At 46.6% G+C, this 27997-nt stretch overlaps 1 protein-coding gene across 1 annotated transcript; it reads right to left on the reverse strand.

Moving 5' to 3' along the window:
- Positions 1-253: 253 nt before the first annotated feature.
- Positions 254-27396, reverse strand: ATP1A1 (ATPase Na+/K+ transporting subunit alpha 1). Its single transcript, XM_015634062.1, has 23 exons — positions 27178-27396; positions 19555-19665; positions 18282-18341; positions 17055-17258; positions 16591-16704; positions 15895-16029; positions 15621-15738; positions 14872-15140; positions 13655-13853; positions 12141-12250; positions 10587-10721; positions 9859-10051; positions 9220-9395; positions 8561-8697; positions 7126-7276; positions 6446-6614; positions 5688-5842; positions 5213-5336; positions 4287-4432; positions 4030-4160; positions 3352-3453; positions 2164-2255; positions 254-1713 (listed from the first exon to the last, which is right to left on the reverse strand). The coding sequence occupies exons 1-23, from the start codon at positions 27187-27189 to the stop codon at positions 1685-1687; spliced, it is 3072 nt and encodes a 1023-aa protein (XP_015489548.1). The 5' UTR covers positions 27190-27396; the 3' UTR covers positions 254-1684.
- Positions 27397-27997: the final 601 nt, after the last annotated feature.

The raw sequence follows: 27997 nt of genomic DNA on the forward strand, positions 1-27997 counted from the left end.
TGCAACTTCCCTGCAGTGGGTCTCATGCACTGACCAAAATGTTTAAGGAAGTGCAATGCCCAAGCCAAGGAAGTGTCACTCCTGAGTGGACCGAGTGTAATTTCTGCATCACTTCTCAGTCATCATCAGATCCAGTAACATACATCCCAGGTTTTTTTCTTCCTCCCTTAGCGCAACTCATCATCTCCCCTTCCCAACTGGGATCACCTCACGCCCAGTTGCATTAATTCAACTGTTAGCATGGGCACACTCCAACAATTGGAAGACTTTATTATTATTTTTAATCATCTCCAACTGGGGATTCCACAGTAGACTCTCCAAGACAAATTGAAACAGTTGCCACCCTCAACTCTTCATTTTTTCCCCTCCCTAGTACTTTCTGAATTTATATTGTTCATTACATGAGGTAAGTGACCCAGCTTTAAAACACCACCTTAAAAAAACAAAAAGTTATGAGGAAGGAGGAATGACAACATGGAGTTTTAATTGCAGAGCCTTTCAGTGCTGTGGTTTTACGATCCTTTGCAGAGGTAGACACATATCTAAGAGGGGCGCAGACCAGTAGTTCAGGAACAGGGCTTGAAGCATCTCCAGCTTGCTTTAGCATAACAGCACTAGGAGCAATGAATAGTTAGGACTTCATGATGACTGCCCACATGCAAAAGGCCAGCTCTCTCACAGAGTTCTCACAGAAGTGAGCCATACAGGCATTAACAGTAAATCAAAGCATACAGAAAAAGGTTAGATACTCAGAGGGAAGCAGCACGACTCACTTCACCTCACAGAGACAGCTCAGACCCCAGACAACAGCAACACTTTCCTCAAAAGTGCAGAATCCATGATCAGCCCCTGCCCTCATTCCACGGGAGGCACGAGCCAGCATGAGGATGGGGCAAGTGCCATGCACACAGAATACCAAGAAACTATCCCTTGCTTGGCTAAGCAAGTGGGAAAAATCAGTGACAATTTTGAGAACAAGGCTGCTTGGATCCAAGTGCCAGTCAGTGGAAGCCTGTTCTCACTCAGAACACAGCAAAGAACCACTTAAGGCAGGCCAGCTCTTCACTCAATGCTCCATTTGCTCAAAGAAGTCAAGATGCAGAGTCAGGAGGCCAGGAAGGCTCCTGAGCCTCCTAGCCTGTGAGATGCAAGTGCTGGCAAGCAGTTTGTCACATTAAGCACTGAGCTAGAGTGATGTGCACTGGGGCTTTTTACACACGCTGTTGTCTGTGGGTCAAGCAGCTCTGCTTCCCTATTACAAAAACAGGAAGCCAGGGACAAACCCTTGCACTCACCACCACACCCTGAGCCAGGGTGGGGAGGCTGCCCTGAACCAGTTTTTGCCTTGAGAAAAACATCCACCTAAGACCATGTGGGGGCATCCTCTTATAATCCATCTTTATTTGTAAAAATCCACATATAAAATCTTCAGTTTCCTTTTACAAAAACATAAAGGCACATAAAACTACTCAAACTCTCATCCCCCTGGACTGATGGTCGGACACTCCCCCCACCCCAACCTCCCCCTTGCTTTCTCCTCCAGTCCATGTTTCTTCATGTTTCCTTTAGTTTCAGCTCACTTCTGCTCAGGCACAGTTCTGCTCTTGCAAAGATGAAGTATGCACACAGGGGAGATGGTGGAGAGGTGGCATGGGCTGTGCGTGGAATGTTTTACAGGTACTTTTTAGTAGTAGGTCTCTCTTTCCACCCAGCCTAAAGGAAAAGGAGGGAGAAAGCAGAGTTAGTCTCAAGGCAAACCAAATATGAGGTTCATGAGAGCTCCTTTCAGGTTCTTGAAAAATTGCACTGTAGCAACTGAGCTAAATAAGTGACCTGTCACAATGGGAAAATCTTGCCAAATTGATGTTCTCCAGCTTGCAGGACCCTCTTCCAGCTTTCAAGAACCACCCAAGCATTAATCAGTCTTTTCCATCTACTTCAGTGTATCTGCAGTTTTATATAACGGGAAAGAATGTAGGGACGGACAGCAAGAAGTCCCTAATTTGAACTAACTGCACAATTAATGTTGAGAAAGGGGAAAACAAGGCAAAATACAGCCCCAAATAGTGCTTAGGGGTCCCCAAGCTTTGCTGGGGCTTCTGGAGAGCTCAGCAGCATGAAGAGGTGGGGAAGGAAACACACAGATGAGCAGCATATTCTTACCTCCAGGGTTGCGTCTGATAATGAGCTTTCTGACTTCATCATACACAAATATGAGGAGGGAGTATGGGAAAGCACAGAACCACCAGGTTGGCCTGTTTGGGAGAGCAGACAGTGAGAACACAGGCAGTGGAGGTGCTCTTTGCCTGGCACAGCTCTGACTTGATGGCACACAAGCACAGGAAGGCTGGCATGACCCAGCTTGCCAGTTCAGTCTGGCTGGGGTTCAGTCGAGAATCCTCCAAGCCAAGAATTTGCAGCAGAAAACCAGGTTTTCTGCTGCAATAGATTAATCCACTTTTGGATAGTAATTCCAATACAGGGTGTGTCACAGCACCTTTGCTCATCTCTGTACTAGCAGTTCCCCACCTACCAATCAAGCAGTATTTCCTCTAAGTACACAACCTTTGTGCCCAGAGCCTTGCTTGCCGGAACTGTATTGTTTCCCTTGTGATTTATGCGTACTAACATCCCGCTGCTGCAGGCACTGGGCAGCTTTCTTGTTAGGAAATACTCACACTTCAGCACCCAACTCCAGCCAACACTTTGAATGGAATGCAAGATGTACCAGGAATTTTTTTTTTCCCATGAAGATTTCATGACACTTAAACTTTGAACAGTCCTCTGGCTTAAGACTAAACCCTGCCATGAAATGTTGCAATGCTGTTGAGCAACACTTAAGATGTTGGCACCTTCCCAACCATTAGGAAAGTTACTGTGCATCAACTGGTCATCTGCATCTATGTAGCAGCTTTTAAAAGCTTTTCTACTTGTTCTCTTTCCAAGGAACGTAGGAAAAAGGCACAAGACGTCATCAGCAGTTTTTAGTACCTAAGAGTCATCTGGCCTATGATTTACAGCAATACAACCAGCTTGCTTTGGAGGTGCAGAAAAATTCTCCATGCAAGTAAGTGCAAGAGGCAGCTGCACTAGAGCACACTGGTACTGAAGTCGTATCGCTGATTTTTAGTGAGGCACAGAACAGGAGGCTCCTCATAAACATTCCACACACAGTGAAGAAAACCCCGGTGTGCAACTGGACAGCAGAGGGATCACTGACACCCTCTAGCTTGAACCCTTAAGACTAGGTTTGATGCTCCACTAGTTCACAATTACTTTTATTCCTCTCCCCACTCGAGCACCATTGTTCTGTGGTACAATCTGTTACACAAAAAGCATGATGCAACTTACTTCAGAGGATACATCCTTAGAGCAACATCCATCCCAGGGCAGTAGGACAGGAAGGCAGCCAGAGCAGTCTCCTCAAAGAGACCAAATATTAAGATCTTGTTCCTAGAAGAGACAGGAAAGAAGTCACGGAAAAAGCACTTTCAGAGATGACATCCTAAAAAACACCTAGTTGCCATATGGGAGTGAATGGAAACACACTGCAGTCCAGCCCAGAAGTTCATCAGGTGGGGACTACCAGATCATCCATCCAAGGTGACAGCAGTGCTGCCCATGATGGTATTTTAGTCTCTTCAGAGACAGCTCATGATCAGGTCAACCAGAAACTGCTTTCATCACAAATTTAGGAGACGGCTGGGGCTCATGCCATGGGATCTCTTGATGTACAAGATCAAGAGATCAAGGCTCTCTGCTGGAGTGTCAGTGTGCTTTGGGGTGGGGCTAGCTCCCACAGACAATGCCAACAGAAGCCACCATTTCTTTGTCTCAGCCTGACAATTGCAAGTCTACAATCAAGTACTACAAGGAAGAGAGCACCCAGTCTTTTACCCACTACCAAGGCAGTCTGGTCATGACTTTTGCCAAAACACCCAGACACTGGTGGGATGAAGGACTAGAATGCTGTGTGCTGGAGAACACACAGAGTCCAACTCTAAATCCTCCAGGCACAGGCTGACTTACTTCATCCCCTGCTGGAAGACAGAGTTTCTTCGGGTCTTACAGATGATCAAGTCTGCCCACTGCACGACCACGATGCTGACAAAGAAGGCTGTGTGGCAAGTGAACTCCACTATTTTCCTCTGTTCATAGGTCTAGGAAGCAGAGAAAGCAGAGAGCATTTGTTCAGACATGCTGCCTTTGCTCTCTGGCACTCACATCAAATTCAGCAGGCATTCATGTTTTGGCTGGTAGCCTCTAAGCTATACTTCAAAACTTACCCATTGCTGTCCATAGCTGTCTTCCACATCATTAATCCATCGGTCATCCCACTGAACTCTGATCCCTAGCAAGCCAGAAGGCCAGAACCCATTCTCTGCCATGATTACAAAATAGGTGAAGAAGCCTCCAAGGGCCTGGATCATACCTAAACAGGTAAGAAAGGATAATAAAACTGATGAAGCTACTGTGCAATTATTAACAAAGCACAACAGTTTGCAAGAAACCCTAACCACCTTAAAAATAACTCCTTGTGGGGCTCAGTGTCCTAAGCAGCAGCTGTAGAAATAGTTCACACTAACATCAAACTCAGCTGCAACCCTTTTGCTGAGCAGCTTCTGCCCCCAACTTTGTACAGTTACTTCTGTTCTGCCCTGTGCTGTGATGGCACTGTACTCAAGGACACAAGATAAAACTCCCTTTGTATCCTCATTATGCCTTGCCCACCCTCAACCTTTGCAAAATACAGTCAAGAAGGTTCCCAAGGTCTGCTGCAATTAAGCATGAGCTCCCATCCCATGAACTGGGCACGTCTCTGTAGCTGCCTTTAATCAAGGCTCCTAATGCTGTGTGTTTAGGGATATGCTGGAGAGAATCCTTTACTTCTAATTAAACAAACAATGGGATCTATGTTCTTGCTGAACAAGTTTGAACCAGAGGAGAGCTGGTTGTCAGCCAGTTCCTTTACAGCACTGTGCAATTAAATAAAATTACTGTGAAAGCGATTCAATGGATCAAGCTGCACAAGCCACCGCTATAAGCCATGGAGGAAGAATCATGGCAAGGTCTTTACAGCCTGAGGTTCTGGTTTACACACCCCAAACCTCAACCCTACCAAAATAAGCTGAGCAGTCACTGACTCAAGACTGTGTACAACCCCTGCTACCACCAGGTTTAAATTGGTGCCAGAGAAAACAAAGCAGTTTACCAATCTGCCCGTAGGCCATGCTGATCAGCCGTTCATTCACCAGCTTGTCTGTTTTGGGATTTCTGGGCTGCCTCTTCATGATGTCACTCTCTGCTTGTTCATATGCCAGGGAGATAGCAGGGACCTGAGGGTGGCAGGACTGCTGTTAGAAGAGTTCCAATCCTCCACCAAATAGAGTCTTCCCTGTCCTGTGTATTCAGCGCAAGAAACAGCACTCCCCAAAAGCCCTAGCTGTGATATTCAAAAAGGACCTTACCCCCTTCCCTATCCCCAATTTGTCCTTACAGGGAGCTGAGAGATCCTCAAACTCAAGAGCCATGAGATGAATGCGAATGAAAGAAGTATCAGATGGTTGCTTACTTTAAATCAGAACACTAGAGAAAACTGTATTTAAGCATTTTCCTTCCACCTGTCCTTTCTTTAGGGTACTTAAGAACATCCACTTTTTTTTTTAAGACAAGAAAACCACATTCACCATGTCAGTGCCCAAGTCAATGCAGAGGATGGTGACTGTTCCCAGAGGAAGGGGTATGTTTGCAATGATGAAGATCAGGAACGGCGTGATTTCAGGAATGTTACTGGTCAAGGTGTAGGCAATAGACTTCTTCAGGTTATCAAAGATCAGACGCCCTGGGCAAGGAAGAGAGAACAGGGTAACTCTCACTTATCAGCAGGTAGCAGCCAAGCAGCTCACAGGCAGCCTCAGTGCTAACACCAAATGGCAAAATGCTAGTGCAGCAAATGAAAGGGTTTCCTCTCGTATGTAAGGGTGAGACTGCACCAGGCACAGCAACACCCGTGGAGAGTGACACTTTTGGTCACAGCAACCAGGGCTTACTGCATACAGCAGTAGGATACTAAGCCTTGGATTCTGGACATCATCAAGAGCCCCTGGAGGGACCCTCTGTTGTACACCTCCTGTTTGAGAGCTACTTCTCCACCAGGGAGGAAAATGTCACACTCAGCTAGCAAAGATGACTGGAAGATCACGTGTCAGGCAACACCACAAAGCAGCTTTTGTTACTCAGCTGCTTCCTACTTCTACCCATCATAAAGGGTCAAACACCCATGGAGAGGAATAAAACTTTGAAGGGAGGATGAAAAGTGCTGCCCTCCTTGAAAACTCTTCTCAGGGAGGCAAGCTCAAAGAAGAGCCCCCAAGGTGCCTCTATTACAGAGGGGATGCTGAAGCAGTATTACTTTACCACCACTGCACACATCTTACAGACTCACCTTCTTCAACCCCAGTGACAATGGAGGCAAAGTTGTCATCCAGCAGAATCATGTCAGCTGCCTGTTTGGAGACATCTGAGCCAGCAATACCCATAGCAACACCAATGTCAGCCTTCTTCAGGGCTGGGGAATCATTCACACCATCACCTGTGACTGCTACAATGGCACCCTAGTCACAAAGAGAGGAATAGCAAGACTGAAATCATCATGTAAGATGTTTTGGGCAGAAAAAAACTTTCTCCCGCCTTTCAGATGAAGCACAAAAAACTATTTCACTTGGCTGTAAAGAGACCTCAGTTCCTCCTTGCCCTCCCTTCACCCTTCCCCTGCTCTGATCAGGCTCATCCAGAGAACCATGCTGCTCTCTCCAAAGGAGACGCTGGACAACCCCTGAACATGCTGGATCCTCCTCTCCTCCCAAGCACATCCAGAGCATTTAGGAATTAAGTTTACTAAAATGAACATCCTAGGATCAGAAGAAAGCATCAGTACAAACTGAATGTTTTCCTTATATTTATGTACTGTAGAGCAGCCTGACATCACAGATTTAATCTGGCCCTTTACATGAGGGCACTGAGGAGATTCAGCCCTAACACTTCAACAGCAGAACCGCCTGGTAATTCACAAACATATGTCTGTGCATTTCTCTAATATGACATCCTTGTTCTCCCTCTCTTTACCTGTCGCTGACAGCCTTCCACAATGATAAGCTTCTGCTGAGGAGATGTCCTGGCAAAGACAATTTCTGTATGGTGAAGCAGGATGTCATCCAATTGCTCGCTAGTCATGTCCTTCAAATCTGAGCCATGAACCACACAAGCTTTGGCATCCCTGCAAACAAGACAAAGTTTGTTTTACTTCACAATAAGTTTCTCATTAGCTGTACTTGCCCCATAAAAATAAGGCTCTTCAGTGCTCTTGGGAAAGACCAGCTTCTGCTATGACTAAATACTAACCCAGGCAGCCTCTGCACAGAGGTTTGATGCTCAAAATTTGAGAGGCAGATGGGGAACACCAAGAAAATGACAACAAAACCAAGCGACAGACAAAAAAACACTCATGAACAGTTTAATTCTTTCCAAAGTGCATCAGGGCAAAGGCTAGTTGTTTCCACAAATCTTGGCCTCTCTGAAAAAAGGGAATTGCTGGCTCAGGTAATTAGCTTCCAAGGTTTCTAGAGATGCTGCTGTCTTCTGCAGGCAATCCTTTTTGCAATAGACTGATGACCATGTGACTGGTGACACACGGTTCTTCACAGAGAGTGTTCACACCATGCCAGTTCCAACTAATTTACACCCTTTGGCCACAAAAGCATGCAATGTTATATTTAGACTGGTTTGGTACCCTACATGCTGCAGCAAAATACCATCTCTCCAGCCCAGCATACCATCCCTTATAGGTCTAGGAGACTATCCACACAGCTCTTGACATCACCCAGTTTAGACAGGGAAATTCCTTCCCCACCCTTAGAGCCAGCTGCTGACCTGCTCAGTCATACAGCCTGGCCAACCCCAGCCCGCATTGCTGGGTTTTGAAGCTACCTTTAAAATCTAAATTTAAAAAAAAAAAAACAACCAAAAAAAAAAAAAATCCAAGCAACTTCATTTCACAGGGTGTCTCTATTCACAGTTCATAAGCTACATGGCTGTCCTCCAGCCCAAACACAGGCTGGGTCAAGCTAAGCAATGCAGACTGCCCAGCCATTCTGCAAACAGCCTGCTTATGCCAAAGCACATTTTCTGAGGATGCCTCAGTCCTAGCTAGGCTGTGAAGGCAAGCATTAACCCTTAAGAGGAAGGAGTTCCCTTTTTAAATTTATTCTGCTTGTAGCTATGCACTATGTAAACTTCTGTACCTGGCAGAAGCCCTGCTCTCTTTGGTCTCCTACAGTCTTACTCTTAAGTACTTCCCACACACAAGTCATTCACATTTAAGACCATCTTGTCACATATTCTTCACAAACTCATGATACACACTGAGGAGCTGCAATGCTGAGCTAAGCAAATGCCAAGCTTTTCACATCCGGGGGGAAGATGCTGAGGGATTATCCAAGGCAAAGAGAGAGGCAAATACTTAGTTCTTTGAACAGCTCTGGCCTTTCCCAGCAGACATTACCTAGGGTTGACCTGGCTGACAGGAATGTTGAGTCGAGCAGCAATATCTTCTACTGTTTCATTGCCCTCGGAGATGATGCCGACACCCTTGGCAATGGCTTTGGCTGTGATCGGATGGTCTCCGGTAACCATGATAACCTGAAATGCAAACAGACTGCCATGAAAGCCTTGCCTGTGCTGCAGAGCAACACTGCCCAAAAGGCAGGGCCCCTTACACTGAAAAGGCCACATGTCTTTTGTTCTACTCATGAGCCCTGGCACAGAGCAAGTCTGAGGTACAGGCAGTAACCTGCTAACAGCATGCGAGAGATCGAGGTGGATGGAAGACAAAAATTGCTCGTGTTGAGGTAAGGGAGCCAGTTCTGTTTCCAGCCTGTGCTTTCCTCTCATTTTAGTCAGTACTGTGGCACATGCAGAACTCACCCTGAGCCAAATCATGTGACCGGGGACACCATGCTCTCAGCACCTGCCAGTGCCCTAGCAGTTTGACGTTTCACTCATTTTTCAGTTCATGAACACACAACCATTTGTTTTTAGCTTAGAAACTAAGCCTGTAGTAATTAAATCCTGATCAATTACTTCATCCACTCACATTATAGTAAAACAGGAGGTCAAGGATGCCCTTTATTTCCACAGATTATCAGCCCAGGAATAAATTACCTTGATCCCAGCACTTCTGCATTTGCCAACAGCATCTGGCACAGCAGCACGAGGTGGGTCAATCATAGACATCAGTCCTACAAAGCAGAGTTTGTCTACAGGGAAGTTCAGGTCATCTGTATCAAACTGGAAGCCATCAGGGAACTGATCATCAGGCAGAGCCAAGTGGCAGAATCCTGTAACACAGCAAACCCACATTTGCTCTGTTCCTACTCATCAGGAGGCAGAGAGAGTGAACACTTATTGCTTCTGCAAACAGCTACACCAGAATAACAGGGCAGCTTAGAGCTGTTGAGACAGGAGTCACACTCCTATTCTGATAACTACCAGCTGTTGCTAGGTGCTCAGACACAGCCTGGTTCTTGTGCCATGGAATAAACCCAATCCCATGTGATCCCAGGAAAGGTCCCAAATGCTTTGCTGCATTTTGACCTGAGCGACTTTGCTGCCAAGAGAGACCAAACCTTGCAGGCTGCCTTTCAGAATAAAGGCAGGACTGTCCCAACATGAACTGCTGAAGTGACCTTAATACTATGGTTACACTGCAGGAACAGAGTGACCCTTCACTTAATCTGTGAGGACTGCACGGGAACACCAAGGACAAATCTTTTCCAATGTAATAAGGCTGTTTTTACTTACCTAACACTCGCTCCCCAAGGCCTCCCAGCTCAAGGTAGGCATTCTGAAAAGCATCTTTCATTTCCTCATCCAGTGGTTGCTCTTTCCCATGAATAAGAATGGTGCTGCAGCGATCCAAGATCCTCTCTGGAGCTCCCTTCATCACCAGCAAGTAACGGGATTCTGATGGATTTGCATTTTTGTGGATAGACAGCTAAGGGTGGAAGAAATGAATCTGTTCTATAAACATGTACTGTGAAGGACACGAGCAATCAACATCAATGTTTTGCAACTATAGCAGCTCAGGGCCATTTCTGATATTCTGCTTTAGCTTTCATTTACCCACACTTTTAAAGAGGTTTACAAACTAAGGAATCTGTGCATTCTTTAGCATTAACGTTTAACTGCAGGTGTTGTAATGACCTTTTCTGCATCCAAGTACCACCTGTTAAGGTCACTTCCCAGCAGTTCATTCCTATTCCCAGATTTGAGCTTCTCCATGCTCTGTGCACTACTGCCACACAGATGGAGAGCATGTCTGATCCTTTGTTAGCAGCTGACACCTTCATGTCAGTGCAGCTCCTACACAGTTTAATTGTGGTCTGTTAAAATAGATTTACAGGGCAGTCTTCAAGCAAGTAATGGCTAGACAAGATTTGGGTGCCAGAACAAGTTTTGAGGCACACTGTGTACAAATTTACACAAGTACTTCACACAGCAGCTCTACTTTCAAGAGGACACTTGCTTACCTGGTACTTGTTGGTAGAGTTAAATGGTATTTCCACCACTTTGGGATACCTTTCTCTCATCTCCTTGACAGAACCACAGCACAATTCAATGCATTTCAGAAGTGCAGACTCAGAGGCATCTCCTGCCACTGCTCGCTGAGGAAAGAAGACAACTATCAAAACATACAGCCACAGAAGACTTTATATTTAAAACAGATTTTAAGAGTGAATTTATCACAGCCCTGTCCCAGCTTCTACATAACACTAAATGAAAGCAAAGAATAACTAATTCTACTCTACCTAGGACCAACAAATACTGCATTTCAGAAAGCCAAGCCTCCCATCTTGAGAGAGCAGAAGTCTTCTTGTGACAAACTCAGGAAGCCCTTTTAAAGGGCTAGAGAAAGTCACATAACCAGGTACAGTCAGACCAAGTGAGGCTGGAGGGTAAACTCTGGGAAGAACTGCTGTAAGCTGCTTGCCATGAAGAACAGCTAATGTGAGATGAAGACTGATGACATACACACAGAAACACTTTCATGTGCTCTCCCACTCCAATATAACACCATCTTATCAAGCCTCTGGGAGAAATTTGATCTGTCCACATCTCCCTTACCCATAAAGGTTGGCACTGGTAGAGATGGGAGATGGGAATTCTCAGCCCAGGAAGATCTGTATGTGCTCAATGTCCCGGTAGAGTTTCCTTGGCTGCAACTGAAACCAAGTATTTCTTGCCCTTCTGGTCTCTTTGTGAGAAATTTATATTTTATTTTCATTTCTGTACTACTTTTTGGTATCTAAAGACTTCTCAAAACTCCCCTCTCCCAAACCTTTCTTAAACAGGAAGAGTTCCAGCTCTTTATAACTTCAGGTCACATTTTATAGATTTAAGATAAAGTCAGAGGAGTGCTGGGGAAAAATAACTTGTTCATCATCTCTACTACCACTGCATCAGAACACCCTTGGGAATAAGTTTACTAAGCAACATGACTAATACTTGACAGATTATAAGCACTGTATGGTTAATTTCAGCCCTGGCTGGGTCACAGTTCAGAAGGAGGAATGTGAACTGGTGCTATGCCAGCATTTGCACCAGTGCTGAACCACTGCAAGCTTAAGGAGACCTGCCAGTGAGAGCAGACTGCCTCTAGCCACAGTATCCCACAACCACTGCTCCCCAGCTCTGATGTTTACTTCTCCCAGCACCAGGTGTTTGCAGCTTTGAAGCATCCAAATGCCAGAGATAGCAACTCCCAGAACAGCCAGATACTGGGAAATGCCTAGGAAAGCTTTCTGGTCTTTCCTAGCCCTGCCTGAAATCTCTGGCCCCCCAAACTGAGTGTAGGTGGCAGCAGATGGCAGAGATTCTGCTGTGGGAAAAATGTCTTTTCAATCCCATCTCCCCTGCCTGCAGCACACTTCCTCTAAGAGTGCTAGACTCTTAGAAGAAAAAAATTAAGAATAGCAGCTACCTCTACTTTACAGGTTTGTGTGACCCTTAGGATGTTATCTCACTACCATTATGAGAGGATGGTGGTAAGGAACATGACCAACACTTTTTTTTTTGGAACTCACCTTGAGAATTGGTACATTTTCCTGGCCAGCCTGAAACACAGCACGGTTACAGAGACCTGCAATTCTGGACAAAGCACTCCAAGTGGCTGAGCTCTTGTCAAAGGAAGCACCTAACAGCAGAGGAAGAATGTCAAAAGCCACCCCTCAAAAAAGTTACAGAAGCTCAAAATCCCACAGGTTTAAGAGCAAGAAACCTTTATCTCAGAAACAAGAAACACTCAGAGCATCACTACATCTCTTTCATTCCTCCTCCCTTCCCAGATACTTGGATGAGCAGCTGATTATTTTAAGACCAGAGGGTGGAACAGCAGCAGTGCAAGTGAACACCTCTGTTTGCAAGATCCCAGTAATGGCCACATCCAGCAGCAACAGAGGACATGCTGACAAGGCCAAGGAATTCTGGACAGATAACATTTATTCAGAGAGCTTGAGTAAGGGATGCTGGGTTCTACCTCCAGGTTGTCTCACTTTATCCATCAACCCAGGAACTGGATGAAATAGCTCCCAAAGGAACAATGGTTAAATAAAGATACTCTCTTATTCTAGCTCTTAAGTAGGCTTTGAAGGAGATGAATTGAAGAGACAGTTAACTGATAACCTAACATACTTTCCATGAAGTGAAATCTTCTAGGTTTATTTCCACTGCAGCCAAGCCAACCATTGCCAGGCCTAGGGCTTCCAAAAATCTATTTATAGCTCATTACTTTGCACTAGAGTTAAATAAAGTAATTTTTTTAAGTGGTGCAGACAAGCACAATGTTTTAGACTGGTTCAGGGCAGAGCAGAGCAGCAGCACTGGAAAAATGTTTATGCTAATAATGTGTTGCAAGCACAACATTTCACAAGGTAGAAAACATCTAGGGAACTCCTGAGTTTGGTTGTATTGAACAGTTCTGGAGAGATAAGCATTTCTCTCAGTTTCCCGGCACACTGAGATTCCAGATTCTTATCAGCTAAGAGAAACTTCCTTCTAAAGCCGTAACATTCATTGCTGGCACTATGCAAACACAACCTGGATGTTCTGAGAAAACCCCTGTCCCCAAAGGCAACCATCTAGTTCCATGTGGGAACTTTCTGTCTATGTCCAGCCTCAAGTAATTATCATCAGGGCCAACACTTCTGCTGTCCATACTTTCAACAGACTTAAGATTGAGCAATTTCATCAAGATAAATTTTAGCAAAGATAATCAGGACTTTGCAAATATTTCTATGTACAGGACAAACACACGGGGCTGAACACTCAAGAGGCTCAAATTCCATTGGAATAATTCTGCACAAAAGGCAGGCTATACAGGATTTAAGGATTAAACAGAATCATGGTACAGTGCAAAGCTTTCTATATGTCATTTCAATTTTTTTTATGCTCATTCCAGACTGTACATTAGAAGTCCATGCCTTGTGAACATCACTTGGAGAGCTACAAACACAGGTTTCTCAGAAGTACCAGTGTCCAGGAAGGCTCAGAAAAAGCAATTTTTTAAAGAAATGCCTCAAGTACAGAGAGGCAGTCTTACCACTCTGGTTCTCTGTAGTATCAGCCTCATGAATCTGATTGTCAAACCACATGTGGGCAACTGTCATGCGGTTCTGTGTCAGAGTGCCAGTCTTGTCAGAGCAGATGGTGGATGTGGAACCCAGGGTCTCCACAGCCTCCAGGTTCTTCACCAAGCAGTTCTTACGAGCCATGCGCTTGGCTGTTAGTGTCAGACATACCTGGGGACAAGAAAGATGATGTCAGGCCAGATGCATTTGTGCAGTAATAACACTGCTGTCCAACTCAATGTGCACATGGAATGACAACCAGCTTCCATGCCCTACAGTCATTCCCTAACTCTTTGCTCACCCTGCCAGTGAAAAATAAATAGCAGCACTTCAGCCCAGGTGCTAGGTTTAAATGACATTTTCCTCATTACAAAACCTCCAGAAAATAATTCAGCCTCTGGCTTCTCAGTGTATTCGGAAGGAAGTAACATGCCTCAGACTAACATCTCAGTCAAAGCTGCCGTCTCCTAATCGTAGGAGTTCCCAAAATAGGTGAAGGCAAGCCACATATGAGATGGCCCAAATTAGCTCTGGTGATAGGGCTTGCAAGTTGCTGGGGTAGAAAGTGAGCAGCTCTAGCTCACTTTCTTGCTAGAGGCTCTTACCTGGTTCCAGTTCCCAACTCTTCATTCCCTGGCTTGGTTGCTACTCTGTTTCCTAAGGCAGCACAGAAGCATCTCCTCCTTCCACCATCACTTTCCACACATCCACCTAAGAACACCTGGATACACCTCTTCAGGACACCAATCTTACAAAAGCCTCTGACAGATCCCAGACCAAAATCTGGGGCTAGAGTGAAGCTTGCTGGATGCTCTGCCAGCCCATAAGGGTTGGAAGGGCTGGTGTGCATGTGGATTTGGAAACCCTGATGGTTGCAGCAGGAAAACCCCTTCTTGCCACAGAAAAAGGCAGGACTAGAACTCCTAGTCTTGCTCACTTCAGCTGTATGATGCCAAGCCTCTGTGCAGGTCTAACTTAGGGATCCATCTTTTTGAGATAAATTGCTGCAGAACTTGATGCTGATTCAGGCAATTAGTTAAAATACACTGAACTTTTAAAGTCCAACCCAACACACTCACCACCTTCATTATTTTAGTGTTAACCTCTCTGACTGCACACTGAGAAAGCACTCCACTTCCTTAAGGACCAGATATGTAGTAAATTCAATCTTTTTTCCAACTTCACTCACCGTAACCGTTGCAAGCAGCCCTTCAGGGACATTGGCAACAATGATCCCAATGAGGAAGATAACGGCCTCCAGCCATGTGTACTCAAGGATGAGGGAAAGGATGAAGAATGAGACACCCAGGAACACAGCCACTCCAGTGATGAGGTGGATAAAGTGCTCGATCTCCATGGCAATTGGAGTTTTGCCCCCCTCCAGTCCAGAAGCCAAACTGGCAATACGGCCCATCACAGTGCGATCCCCAGTGCTAATGACAATGCCACGGGCAGTGCCTGGAAGAGAGATGGGTTTCAGGAAACAAAAGCAACCACAGCTTAATATCCTGTAGGTGTAGAAAAGATGTTCCAGGTGGGCTTCAGCACAAAGACTGCCTACCCCCATATTCAGAGCTGCAACAGAAGTCCTGCCAGAGATCCCTGCTTTCTGCAGCAGCTGTAGTACTTCATACAGCTCTACCTCATGGTTCACATCATGTTTTCTGCACTTCAACACTTTTTACTTGCAATAAAACAGGCAGGCTAGAAGACACACCACACAGCTGCTCCTCTAAAGGAAGCAGGAACAAAATACCCAGTAGTGCTGTGGAGTCTTTGCCCATTCTACAGTACTGCAGTTGGAATGGGCAAGGACTTTCATAGGAACTTCCACCCTGCTCTTGCATGGTAGAGGCAGGCTCATGGCATATTCACACTGCTTATCTGTACAGCTCAGCATCATTGCTCATACTGCAGGGAAGTAGGAGACACACATACCTTCCACACAGTTGGTGGAAAAGAAGGCAATGTTCCTGGTCTCCAGCGGGTTCTCATGGGAGAAGTCTGGAGACCTGGTTTGAGGCTCTGATTCACCAGTAAGTGAGGAGTTATCCACCTACGTGAAAGAGAGTACTTTGTCATACACAAGTAGACAGATGTCTGCTGGGTACTTCCCCATCCTTCTCCTCCACTCCAGCCCCCATTCACAGCATAGAAGACTAATTCATCCTCCTTCAGAATGAAGTTTCCCAACAGCCTGTCACTACTGTACCTTGCAACCATGTGCAGATATGATCCGAAGGTCAGCTGGAATTCTGTCTCCTCCTTTTACCTCCACTAGATCTCCAACTACAACACCTTCAGCATTTATGCTCATCTTCTCACCATTTCTGACTACAAGTGCTTGCTGAAAGACAATAAAGAAACAATCTATGTCACAAAGTAGTTCTTAAGACAAGGCTCAAAAGATCTGAGAATCTTAAAATACTTATTCCATGCTTCCACAAGGTTTCTACTTGTACCAAGACATTCATATCTGATATATATGTTACTAAAGAAAAATCAAGTTTGGGATTTTTTTCTTGGTATTAAAGTTCCTTGTTACCAAGGTGACAATGTGATAGTTAGGTATGATCTAGGAGAGCGTCCATGAAGGAATCCAAATTTTAGTGCTTATCATCACACCAGTTACTGAACTCCCCAGACTATGGAGATGGTGTCCTATGATTGCTAACAAGCTGTTGGAACCCATAGGTTTTCAGGAACTACCTTGGCCTATTAGTGTAGTTACTTGGAGCAGTCTCACAGAGCCCTCAAAATTAAGAGCTAGTAACCCACAATAACAGCTAGGCCCTTGCAATTGGAGATGATGTTTAAAACCATTAATACCTTTGAACAAGCTGTGACTTGCCAGACCGCAAGGAAATCTTGAGTCTTATTTATTCTAAAGCCTTATTTTATTCCATACCTGAGGCACCAAGTTCTTGAAGGACTCCATGATCTTGGAACTTTTTGCTTCTTGGTAATAAGAGAAACAGCCAGTAATGATAACCACAGCTGCCAACACAATACCCAGGTACAGCTACAAAGAGCAGAGAAAGCGAGTCAGAGGACAATCTGCCTTCAAGGCTTCCAGTTTGTCCAAATAAATTGTCTGGCATTTAAGTGCCCCACCACAAGCATGAAGGTACTTGCAGTCCCTGCACATTTTCAACACAAAGGCTGTCCACAAGTTAGTGTTGTTAACACAACACAAAGGAAGTTGCCTGTTTCATTATGTGGAAGCACTCCAAAACACGTTAAGCTCACATACTGAATTTCCCGTGCTTATGGGAAAAGCTTCTGGACTGAATGCTTAAAGGAAGTTAATCTGCCTTGAGCCCAACAGGCTGCTTGGCCTGCCTTGAAGGCAAACCAGACATTTTTACTTACATTATCCTTGTTGGGCTCCTCCTCCATCAAACTCTGTATGCCGTAAGCCAGAAAACACAGAATAGCACCAATCCACAGCAGGAGCGAGAATCCTCCAAAGAGCTGCCGACAGAACTTGATCCATTCAGGAGTGGTGGGTGGGGGGGTGAGGGCATTTGGGCCATCACGAGCCAGGATCTCAGCTGCACGTGCAGAAGTCAAACCCTACAAGAGAGGTTCCTTTTTCAGGCATTGTGGCAAGGCCAACTGCAGAAGGTAGGTCTGAATTTGTTCAGGTTCTACTGCAGCAACAAAGAGCTGCTAACAGGTAATGGAGATGTCCAAAGCTGCCAGGGCTCCACAACACAAGTGCAGGAATGTGAAAGCCAATTGCCAAAACAGGAGCTACAGGATGCTGAACGCTACTTGAGGAGCCTGTGAACACTGAAGAAGGAAGGGCAGGACAAGAAGGCTACAGCCACAAACTTTGAGCTCTGAGAAACTGCACAGTGCCATCCACCCTTATCAAATTATGGAACAAGTGCAAGCTGGAGGCCATGAAAGTGATGACATGTGGGAACAACCTTCCAGGAAGTTCAACTTTCAGAAGCCAAGGTCATGGACACAAAAATGCAAATCTCTGTACTGTTAAAGAAGAGCAGACTTGATGCTATATGCAATCATGCAAGAAATGCATTAAGCAAAGGAAACAACAGCAAAAGTGTAAAACCATTGCAAGTGCTTCTGCACTGGATTCTAAAGCAGCCTAGGACATCTGCACACCTCTTACTGAAAAAAGGCAAAATTTTAACTGCTACTGCTACTATCATTAAGTCTCTGGGCATGTGCTAGCTTCTCTAGACTACATTTGCAACATAATAAACATCTGTCTTCATTTTTTTCCAGAGGAGCATGTAATAACACCAAAAATCAACTTGACCTTGAACAACTCAGAGGCAGATAACAGTGACTTTGTTAGAAGCAAAGTTGCTAAAGTATTGCAGTCAAGTTGAACTTGAGAATAAAGAGAAGTACTTGTGAATTCAACAGTTCTCCCAAAGCCTGAGAAACTTAACTGGAGGAGGGGAGATTAAACATACACACACAAAAAAAAAAAACCAACAACAACAACAAAAACCTCATACCAAAATCAGACCACCCAGAGATCTCCCTTTGTGAAATGCTCTGAGCTGAGGCTGTTTCTTTTCAGATCAGGGTGAAGAGGGAAGGAATACAGCGCCTACTTACCCGACTCAAGTCTGTTCCATATTTACGATGAAGTTCATCAAGGCTCAGCTTGTGGTCATCCTGAAAGACAACAAATAGTTGGGAGAGAAAAGAATCTGAGAAAAGAGCTCGGCAATTCCAACCCCCACCCCAGGTTTCCTATCTGTAACAGTTGGTGAGATAGCAGGACTAATTCATCCTCTTTGTGAAGAAAAATCTCAAACTCACTCTGGAATTCAGCACAATCTCATCTTTAGCATTCTTTTGACTATTTGAGTACTTGAAAGCTTTTCTGAAAAAGTCTGACTTTCTCTCAGTGCAGTCCTTACACCCCCAGCAGATTCTGTGAGACCTCAGTGGGTGGGTTTTCTTGGGAGGTTGAGAGGAATGGAAAGAAAAGGAGTTGGAAGGTAGGTAGGAATGTAAAGAAGATTAAACCTGTGATTTCCCACATTTTTAAGCAGTGCTGCTATATTAAGCATACTTTGGGGGAAGTGTTTCTTTCCCCATAGAGGCTTCTTTCCACAGCCAGGCTATTTTTCAGGTGGATCAAGTTGGTTCAGAGCAGTGCCTCACTTAGAACAGTTGTACTGGAGGAGCAGATGCTTGAAGTACAGATCACTATTGAACACAGAATGTAATCTTTGAGCAGTCTTTAGAATCTCCTCTGACTAACAGAGGGGTCAAGAATGTTAAAGCCCAGTCTCAAACCCACAGAACAGAAACAAAATCTGCATCACCTTCAAGGACAGCAGATCTGAGCCAGATGATGCTTAGATCAGCCAGATACAGCATCATCCAGCTTTCACAGACAGAGATGGGAGACACTCCCCACAGCCTCAAACATGATTAGAAGGAATAATACTGAGGTCAGTCTGAGCAGAGGCCAGCAGTAAACGGAGCTGTACAGCATCAACTCCTCAGCTGGAATGAAAACAGCAGTCCCACTCACATGACAGCACAATAAAGCCTGTAATGCTGCTATGCAGAGAGCACTCGCCTGGCTGAGGAAATACATCTATACTGTGCTCTGGGTAATGCAGGAAAGCACAGACTTAAGTTGTGTGTCAAGTGCCTTCTGAGAAGTGATGTTGCCAGGGTCTACTGTGCACTCATCTTGATGCTGAAACACAGCATGTCTGGCTTGGGGACAGAGGGGAAGGGAGATCAGTGCCTTCCGTCACACCATGCTCTCAGCACACCAGCTCATTTCTCTTTCAGTCAGATTAGGCACAGGGCTTTGGGCATAGCAAACATTGTTTAAAGCTGCTCTTTCTGTGCTCTACACTCTTACCATCACAACTTCCTTTTTAAGCTCATCCATGTCCCTCTCCTTCTTCCCCTTCTTTCCCTTCTTCCCGCCATGCTCTGATGTAGCGGTGGGCTCATACTTGTCTCTTCCAGCCTGCAAGGGAAGACACAGCATTATTAGAAACATCTTAGTCAAATTCCACAGCAGTACACATGAACTATACACACAAGACTGCCAGGCAGACAAAATTATTACAGTTTATTAAAGCTGTCTACCTAAACTTTATTAAAGCCTTTGACACAGTTTCCTACAGCATTCTCTTGGAAAAAATGGGCTGCTTGTGGCTTGGACAGGTGCACTGTGTGCTGGGTAAAAAAACAGCTAGAGGGTTGGACCAAGAAAGTGGTGGTGAACAGAGTTACATCCAGCTGGCATCTGGCCACCAGTGGGATTCTCCAGGCCTCAGTACTGAGGCCAGTCTTGTTTGATATCTTTATCAATGATCTGGACAAGTGGATCAAGTGCACACTCAGCCAGTTTGCAGATAATGACTGAGCTGGGCAGGAGGGTTGATCTGCTGGAGGGCAGGAAGGCTCTGCAGACAGATCTGGGCAGGCTGGATTGATGGGCCGAGACCAACAACACAAGGTTTAATAAGGCAAAGTGCTGAGTCCTGCCCTTGGGTCACAACAAACCCATGCAGCGCTACAGGCTGGGGAAAAGTGGCTGGAAAGCTGCCTGGCGGAAAAGGAACTGGGGGTGCTGGTCAACAGTGACTGTACGTGAGCCAACATGTGCCCAAGTGGCCAAGAAGGCCAGTGGCATCCTGGCCTGAGTCAGAAATAGTGTGGCCAGCAGGACCACAGCAGTACTGCCTGTACTTGGCACTGGTGAGGCCACACCTTGAGTCCTGTGTCCAGTTCTGGGCCACTCACTACAAGAAGGACATTGAGGCTAGAGCAAGTCCAGAGAAGGGCAACAGAGCTGGTGAAGGGTCTGGAGGACAAGTCTGGTGAGGAGCAGCTGAGGGAGCTGGGGATGTTGAGCCTGGAGAAAAGGAGGCTCAGGGGAGACCTTACTGCTCTCAACAACTCCCTGAAAGGAAGCTGTAGCCAGGTGGGGGCCGGTTTATTTTCCCAAGAAGTGACAAGCCAAGAAGAAATTACCTCCAGTTGTGCCAGGAGAGGTTTAGATTGGCTATTAGGAAAAATTTCTACAAGGAAAGGGCTGTCAAACCCTGGAACAGGATGCCCAAGAAACTGGTTGAGTCATCATCCCCAGCAGTACTTAAAAGATGTGTAGATGTGGCACTTGGAGAGATGATGTAGTGGTGGACTTGGCAATGCTGGGTGAGCGGTTGGACTCAATTATTCTAATGGTCTTTTCCAACCTACATGACTCTACGAAAGTTATGCCACTTCAATAAATAATAAAAACTAGCTAGTGAACAGAGAAGTCTGTTCAGTATCATCCCCAATACACAGATTAGAGCCAGACATTGTGCAAGCCTAGCAAGGAAGAAAGCAAGCTACACACTATTCAAGCAGTCTTGATGGATAAGCCCCAGCTCAAGCTGAAAAAAGTGATGAAGAGCAGAAGAAACCAATTCCTGAGAGAAAACGTATGTTGCCTTCAAGGCATTAACTCCTCCTCCTCCCTCCCTGCCTTCCACATCCTCTGGTGAGGAGGAGCAGCCTATCAACTGAAGATAAATAAGAGGTGGTACCCCTGGCTGGTCGATGCTGGGGGCTAAGTTCCAACACTTTCATTCTCAGTTTGGCAAACTAGCTGGCCAGTTTACGCAACACAAATCTGCTTTCAATTTATGGCAGTCTGAGCAGCAAGAATGGTATACAAAGCAGCAGCTCACTTTTGCAGATTCATTCTGTGCTTACACTTCACAGAGCAGATGATTTGCTTAAAGCCTCTTTATTCAGTAAGATTTTTATTATAGTTTATTGTACATGAAATTGTGCAAAGATTTAGATCTAGTCATAATGGGGAAAACAAGCATCTAAGGACAAACAAATCATGACTTAGTGCATACAAACATCACTTGAAAGACAAACTTCTGCTCCCTTCTGTGTGGGACCTATTATATCCTTACACTCTGCCAAGTTTTATGTGATGAGATTTTCACCTAATAAGATCCCTGAGAAGAACTTTAAGATGAATCAGCACACAGTGGCACCAGAGTCAAATCTTTAACAAGATTAAGAAAAGGTTTCAAAGGCATTGCCTTGGTTGTTCTCTGCATGAGCACCCCAAATCACAAACTGGACTCCTGAGAGCTGGATTCCTGAGAGTTATCTGGACACAGGAATTATTGTTTGGATCCAAGACCTGTCCTGATGAGCAGCTGGCACAGGAAATTTTTATTAACTATTTCAAGACAAGTAAAAAACGAAACCAAAAGTGAAACTGCACAAAAAAGATCATTGCTTTTCTGAAAGAACCCGTCAGTCACATTAAACAAGCGTTTTTCCTGTGTTGAGAAAGCCCTCTGTGCAACACTGCAGCCATAGGCACACATTTCACATGCACAGAAGTGTCCCCTTCCCCTGCTCAGCAAAGGAAAGCTTTGCACGCCACTACGGAGCTGTGTAATGGAAACAGTTTTTAATAAGTGGAGCAGAGCCGAGCTATTTGTCTCCACTGATCCAGGAAAAGGACACAGAACTACAGACTGTCAGCATTCCTGACATTCTCTTCCCTGCACCTAAACTCCCATTTCCCTTCTTAAAAAAGTGAAAGCCACAGTACTTAAAACAGTAAGGTCCTCGCATTCCAGCATCACAGGAATTTGCCACAGGGCAATTCACAAAAAGCCACCATGAGGCATCTCTCTCCTTCAGTGTCTGAAGGAAACAGCTCTGACTTCTGCTGGAGCTGTGGCAGACAAGTCCAAACACAGCCCTGCATGAAACACATGCCCTCTTGATTACTGCTTTAGATGAGAAATGATTCCTAATAAAGGTGAAGGAGCTAGTACCTTGTCTGACTACCACTCCATCCCCTTCAACTTCACCCCTTCTCCCCAAGAACAGCTTGGTAAGTTCTTGCAGGTGATACAAAAACCTCCTGGTTCTTTGAAGCTTCTGTGAGAAATACAGTTACTCAGCTCATTGGGGGCAGTGAATAATCCAGGAATATAGGAGTGCTCAAGCTTTTTCAGCTGCAGCTGAAACAATCCTACAAGTGGGCAAACATGAAAAAGCTCATTGCCCTTGTTCAAGCATGAGTTGCTTTAAAAAAAAAAAAAAAACCAAAAAAGAAACAAACCGAAAAACCCCAGTGATCAGCTGCAGTCAGAACAAAGAGTGGATAGAGTTACTTGTTTCTTTAAGCACCCAAGTATTTGGATCTTAATGGAGTCCATCTTACAGAGGAGCTCAGCAACTCTTCAGCTTAAAAAAACCCCACAATACTTTCTGTTGCTTTAGTAGTACATCCCACCCTTACTGAAAAGGTAAGTAGGAAAGTCAGGAGAATCAGCTTCAGCTCTTGTTACAGGATCATTTAATGTAGAATCTGAACTTCCTGCTCCATCATTCAAATCTGAACTTGACACACACATCAGAGTCCAAGCCCTGCCCCTGTTCTGTGCCTCCAGGGCCATTGCCTCCCTTCCTGCAAGATGAACCCAATCTGTTCAACAAAGGCTTGTGCTGGCTGGGCTGCCAGGGCAAGATGTTTTCATCCCACCTCGGTGCTGTAGGATTTCCCTGCTCTTCCCTCCTTTTCCTGCTGTACAAAGAGAAGAAGGCCTGTGGCACTCCACATCCAAATCTTATCACGATTTAATCACATGGCCTGAACACAAAGGAAGGTCTGTCTCATCAGAAATGTCACCCCTGTTCCTTGACTTAGCCCAAGAACTGACTCATCAAAACTGCCTCAGAAAAAAACAAAGCAGCTTCTTTTTTTTTCCATGCAAGATTTATTTTTTTTCCACTGGCTTAAGCACAACATTTGTACACACCAGCATAAGAAGTTTTATACATCCCCCAGAAAATCCTATTGTCTTTCAGATACAGCTGATGATTTTCCGCTCTGGACTAATTGAGCCATTCATGGCTGATGTTCTCAATACAAGCCATGATTGACCAGGAAACAGGAGGGGTACAAATCAGCAGACAAGCTCAGAAGTACCCTGTTCTAAAATCACCTAATCCAACAAGAAATGTCAAGTAAGAGCCAAAACAAATTATGCAGTCTCTGGAGGCCTGGTCTGGTTTACTGCTTATGTCATTATAATCAATTGTGCCGAGAAAACAGAAAAGTTACTGTCCTGCTGCCTTATGAGACAGTAAATATATTAACCAGATGAGTCATAAAAATAACTCCGCCTATTGGACTGGAAACTCTGTTCTATGACCCTATGTAATCCTAGCAAAAGATGGAATGGTTTCTTTGGATCCCTCTTACTCCCTCCCAAGCGCTGTGTTCAATCTCCTATCTTGAATCAGAAATTTAAGCTACATCAAAATGAACAGATTCTCAGCATCTAGAACAGTACACGGCAGTTCTTACTCAACAGCAAGTAATTGCCAATTGTGCACAGACAGCTGCTTCCCAAATTATGAAAGGACAAGCTCTTCTCCCATGAGAAGAGATGTAAACCTAATCAGGCTTTTAATCATCAGGATAAAACAAGGACCACCCACACACCTTAAGCCCCCTCTGGGTATTAGGATAAACGTATCTACTGCTCTGCAGTCGTGCAAAGACCCAGGAGCAGAAAGGGCTTTCCAAATGTCATCACAGCACAGCTGATCAGCCCATCCTGGGTTTTTTTGTGCTGTGCCAACTACAAAGAGTCACCTTCCTCACTTCTTTGCCTGTAACAAGTAGTCACCATAACTCTAGACACCTCTAGTGTTGACAAATACATCAAGATGAGCGAACTGAACCCTGTTTTCCCCTAGATGAGCTGGTGAAGGCTACCCCTTGGAAAGGCCTGGGTGAAGGATGAGCTGCAGTTTTCAGCAGGTCAGGATCTGAGTGGGTTGTGCAGCTCACCTCACTTGCCAGAGGCCCCTGTCCCCCCCATTTTTTCCAGGAACATGCATTGACTAGGCCCAGGGTTTTCTTGGGCAAAAGGACTAACCTCCAGCCATAGTAATAAAAAGCGAACTGTCATAAAATAGCTGTAGTAATAAGGAATGAAGAAAAAAAGGGGGAAGGTAATACATCAAGATTTTTTTAATTGCACCAGATAAGGACTGCTTTGACTTGCATGATTTCCCCTTAGCTGGTTCCATTACGCAACAAACCTTCCTAGTTTCTGACGGGAAAAACACCCTTAACTGGGGTTCTTGGAAATCCGAGCTAGCCAAGAGGTGTTTCTGCTCCACACACAGGTCCTTGATCACAGCATGCAGCTTCAAAAAGTCTTCACAACTGCTTCCAATGGCCTTCACACACACTTTTCTTTAGTTACAAGATACGATATGAATGAAGGACGTCTCCTCCTCATGGCCTTTAAGGCAGAGCTGACCTCTAGAAGTGACCCAAAGCACATGTCACCGACTCCATGCTATGCCTGTACAGCGAGGGAGATGGGTGAAACCTGTGCAGCGAGGGAGATGGAATGAAACATGCCGCTGTCTACAAACAGCTTCCAGTCAGCTCTGAAGAGGAATGAAATCCAGAGCGCTTTCCTCCACTACAACCCTCCCCAAACCTCCCCCACTGATGGATAATCTGCTTTTTGGGCTGCATAGCAGCAGCTGACAGCCCTCCCTTTGCCCCATTACCATTTAAAGTAAAACAGACTCAGCTTCTCCTCACAGCCACAGAGAGAAGAAACTTGTTTTCTCACACTTAGGCTCTTTTTTTCCCTCTTCCATCCCATGCACCCATGGGATAGAAGTTTCCTTTTTGGGCACACTTAACTCAGGGCAGGCACATGCTGCTCAGTGCTGCATCCACACTCCACCTTTTCTACTGCATCGCTCTCCCACATGCCCATTTTTTAGGGGGTCCCCAATTATACGCATGCATTCTCACTGCTGAACGAGCAAATCTTGTGACTTGCTACCAGAAAGCATGAGGCAGCCGTATTATCCCTGCTGAATTATCCCTTGTGGCGGCGCTTCAGTTTCAGGCTAATTGCTTTATTATCCATGCAACCTATGAAATCTGAAGTGGAGCAAGAAGACAGCTGTCTACCCTGGAAAATGTTTGTACCTTCTATTAGTCCCACCAAGGCAGGCTAAGCCCCCAAAGCCTTGTGTGCTGCAGTCCTACATACACACAGCTCAAAGGCTGCTCTGATGATTGAAACAAGACTCAGAGCCCACACTGCCAAATCTCTCCCTCAGTGTTTTATCTCCTAGATGAACTTTTACTGTTCACACTGCCTGTTGCCTACTGGACTTAAACGCAACAGGCTGGGCTGCCAAGCAACAGGATTTCCTTAGGAAAAGAAAAAGAAACTCCATACAGAGAACAAATGCACTGAATGCCCACCCTACACACTCCTCATCCCCCTTTTCCAGGCAACTGTCCATTCAGCCATGTTCCTGCAGCTCTCCCTACTACTCAAGCAGTTATGTCAACATTGCTGCTGCTGTACTGCACCGGTGAGGACAATGCAAAGTCAAGTCAATGTTTGAACAGCGCTTGGGAAGCACAGAACACCTGTTGGCAGGGAACACGCTACCACCGCTGCTCGGTCACCCTCTCCTCAGGAAGCAGAGAAATCTTGGAATTTTACAGGAATGAGTCTAAACCAAAAGTAAACACAAATCTACACACCTCCAACTACACAAAATACACAGGGAAGCAATCGAAGGGAAAAAAACAAACCTCCAAGCAACAAAACCCAGAATCTGGTCTCTAGTTTTCTGACCTAAAATCAGCAAGCCGGGAGGTGTTTCTGCCCCACACACGGGTGCTTGCTCACAACATCCCCCAACAGCCTTCCACTACTGTTTCCTTCCAACAGCTTTCACGTTCACTTTTCTTTAGTTAAAAGATACGACCTGAATTAAGGACTTCTCCTCCCTGTAGCCCTATAATAGGCTATAAGGCAGAAACAACGCTCATACAAGGCAGAAACCGCTGCACAGCCCTCTGCGAGTTATTTATCACCCCAATCAACAGGAGACCTCAGGGGTGTCCGCCTCCCTGCTGCCACCACCTCCCATCACACCCTCGGCGCTACCAACAGGCAAATCCGCCTTAATACCGCTGACGGCTCCCCTTCTCCCGCCCCCCCACGCCGGGCCCTCGTGTCTCAAGGAAAGTCTAAAGTACTCTCAGGAGCCCGGGGAGCAGCCGCGCTCCCTCCGCAGCTCCGCAAGGCCACCAGATAACACCGGCCCCGGGGGCTGCGGGCGCCCGGGAGGCCCCTCGTCGGGGAGACACGGCCTCAAGGAGGAGCCGGGGGCTTTGGGACGCCGACTCCTCGCCCGGGGCTCCGCCACGCCCTCGGCCCGGCTCTTCCTTCCCGCGGGCGGCGGCCGCCCTCGCACGTTGCTGGGGCCGGCGGCACCGGCGCCGCTCGTCAACGGCCGCGGCCGCCCTCGCACCGACCCGACGTGGCCGCCCCGGCCCGGCACAGACAAAGCGCAGCCCCGTCGAAGGGAAAGGGGCACCGGCCACGGTCCGGCTCCTTGAATTTCCCACTTCCCGCCCCGGCCCAGCCCCGCCGCTCACCCCCTTGCCCATGGTGCCGGGCGACTGCGTGCGGGTCAAGTGGCGGGGGGCGAGGAGCGGGGCTCAGCGGCGCCACGTGTCCCGGCCGGCGCAGGTGCGGAACAATAGGAGCACCCCGGCCGGCGCTCGCCTTCCTCTTTCTCCTCCTCCTCGAATCTTCGCCTCGCCCCCCTCTGCCCCCGGCCGGGTCGTTCCTCTCTTATGCCGCAACCGCGCGCAGCTCCGGCAGCCACCGGCTTCCCGCCGCATAAAGAGGCTCGCTCCCGCCACGCCCAGCGCGTTGTGGCACCACGCCCCGCGGCCCCGAGGGGCGTGAACGGGGGGCGGTCTTGGGGGTGGCGGCAGCGGCTGCGGCCGGGGCTGGGAGGGAGCAGCGCCCGCGGGCCCTTCCGCCGTCCCGGGTGCATCTTGGGACGGGGGGCTCACCTTGAGGCTCCCCTCGGCCGCGTCTCGCCGGAGCGAGCGCCCTTTCCGCGGCGCCCGTCTCGTCTGAGGCGCCGCCGCCAGGCCGGGGCTCCCCGGGCGCCTTTCCCGCCGCCCCTGCCGGGGCTCGGCCCTGTGGCCGCCCGGAGCCCGCAGGTGCCGGTTCCCCGCGGGTTTTCCCGCCGCTCGCTGCCAGGCTCATGACCCCCGGTGCTCCTTTTCCAGCCACACGCTTTCTGCTGGGCATGGCTCCTGCCATGCTGCCAACCTGCCGGAGCCGCAGCGCGCTCCATCCCGTGGGAGATGAGCGTGCTCTTGCCGGAAACTACTGGCGATTGAGGACTCGGTGGAGAGTCAGGGGACAGTTTCTGTGCCCTCTGCTGCTCAGGGAACCTGG

This window comes from Parus major, chromosome 1 (genome assembly GCF_001522545.3).
Source record: "Parus major isolate Abel chromosome 1, Parus_major1.1, whole genome shotgun sequence".
Taxonomy (NCBI): domain Eukaryota; kingdom Metazoa; phylum Chordata; class Aves; order Passeriformes; family Paridae; genus Parus; species Parus major.

Excerpts from the sequence above, each read along its gene's own strand:
- ATP1A1 (XM_015634062.1), bottom strand. Across the intron at positions 10,722-12,140 it reads AAAATGTACCAATTCTCAAG|CGAGCAGTGGCAGGAGATGC; the intron begins GTGAGTTCCAAA and ends TTCTTTCCTCAG. Across the intron at positions 4,161-4,286 it reads ACAGCTATGGACAGCAATGG|ACCTATGAACAGAGGAAAAT; the intron begins GTAAGTTTTGAA and ends TCTGCTTCCTAG.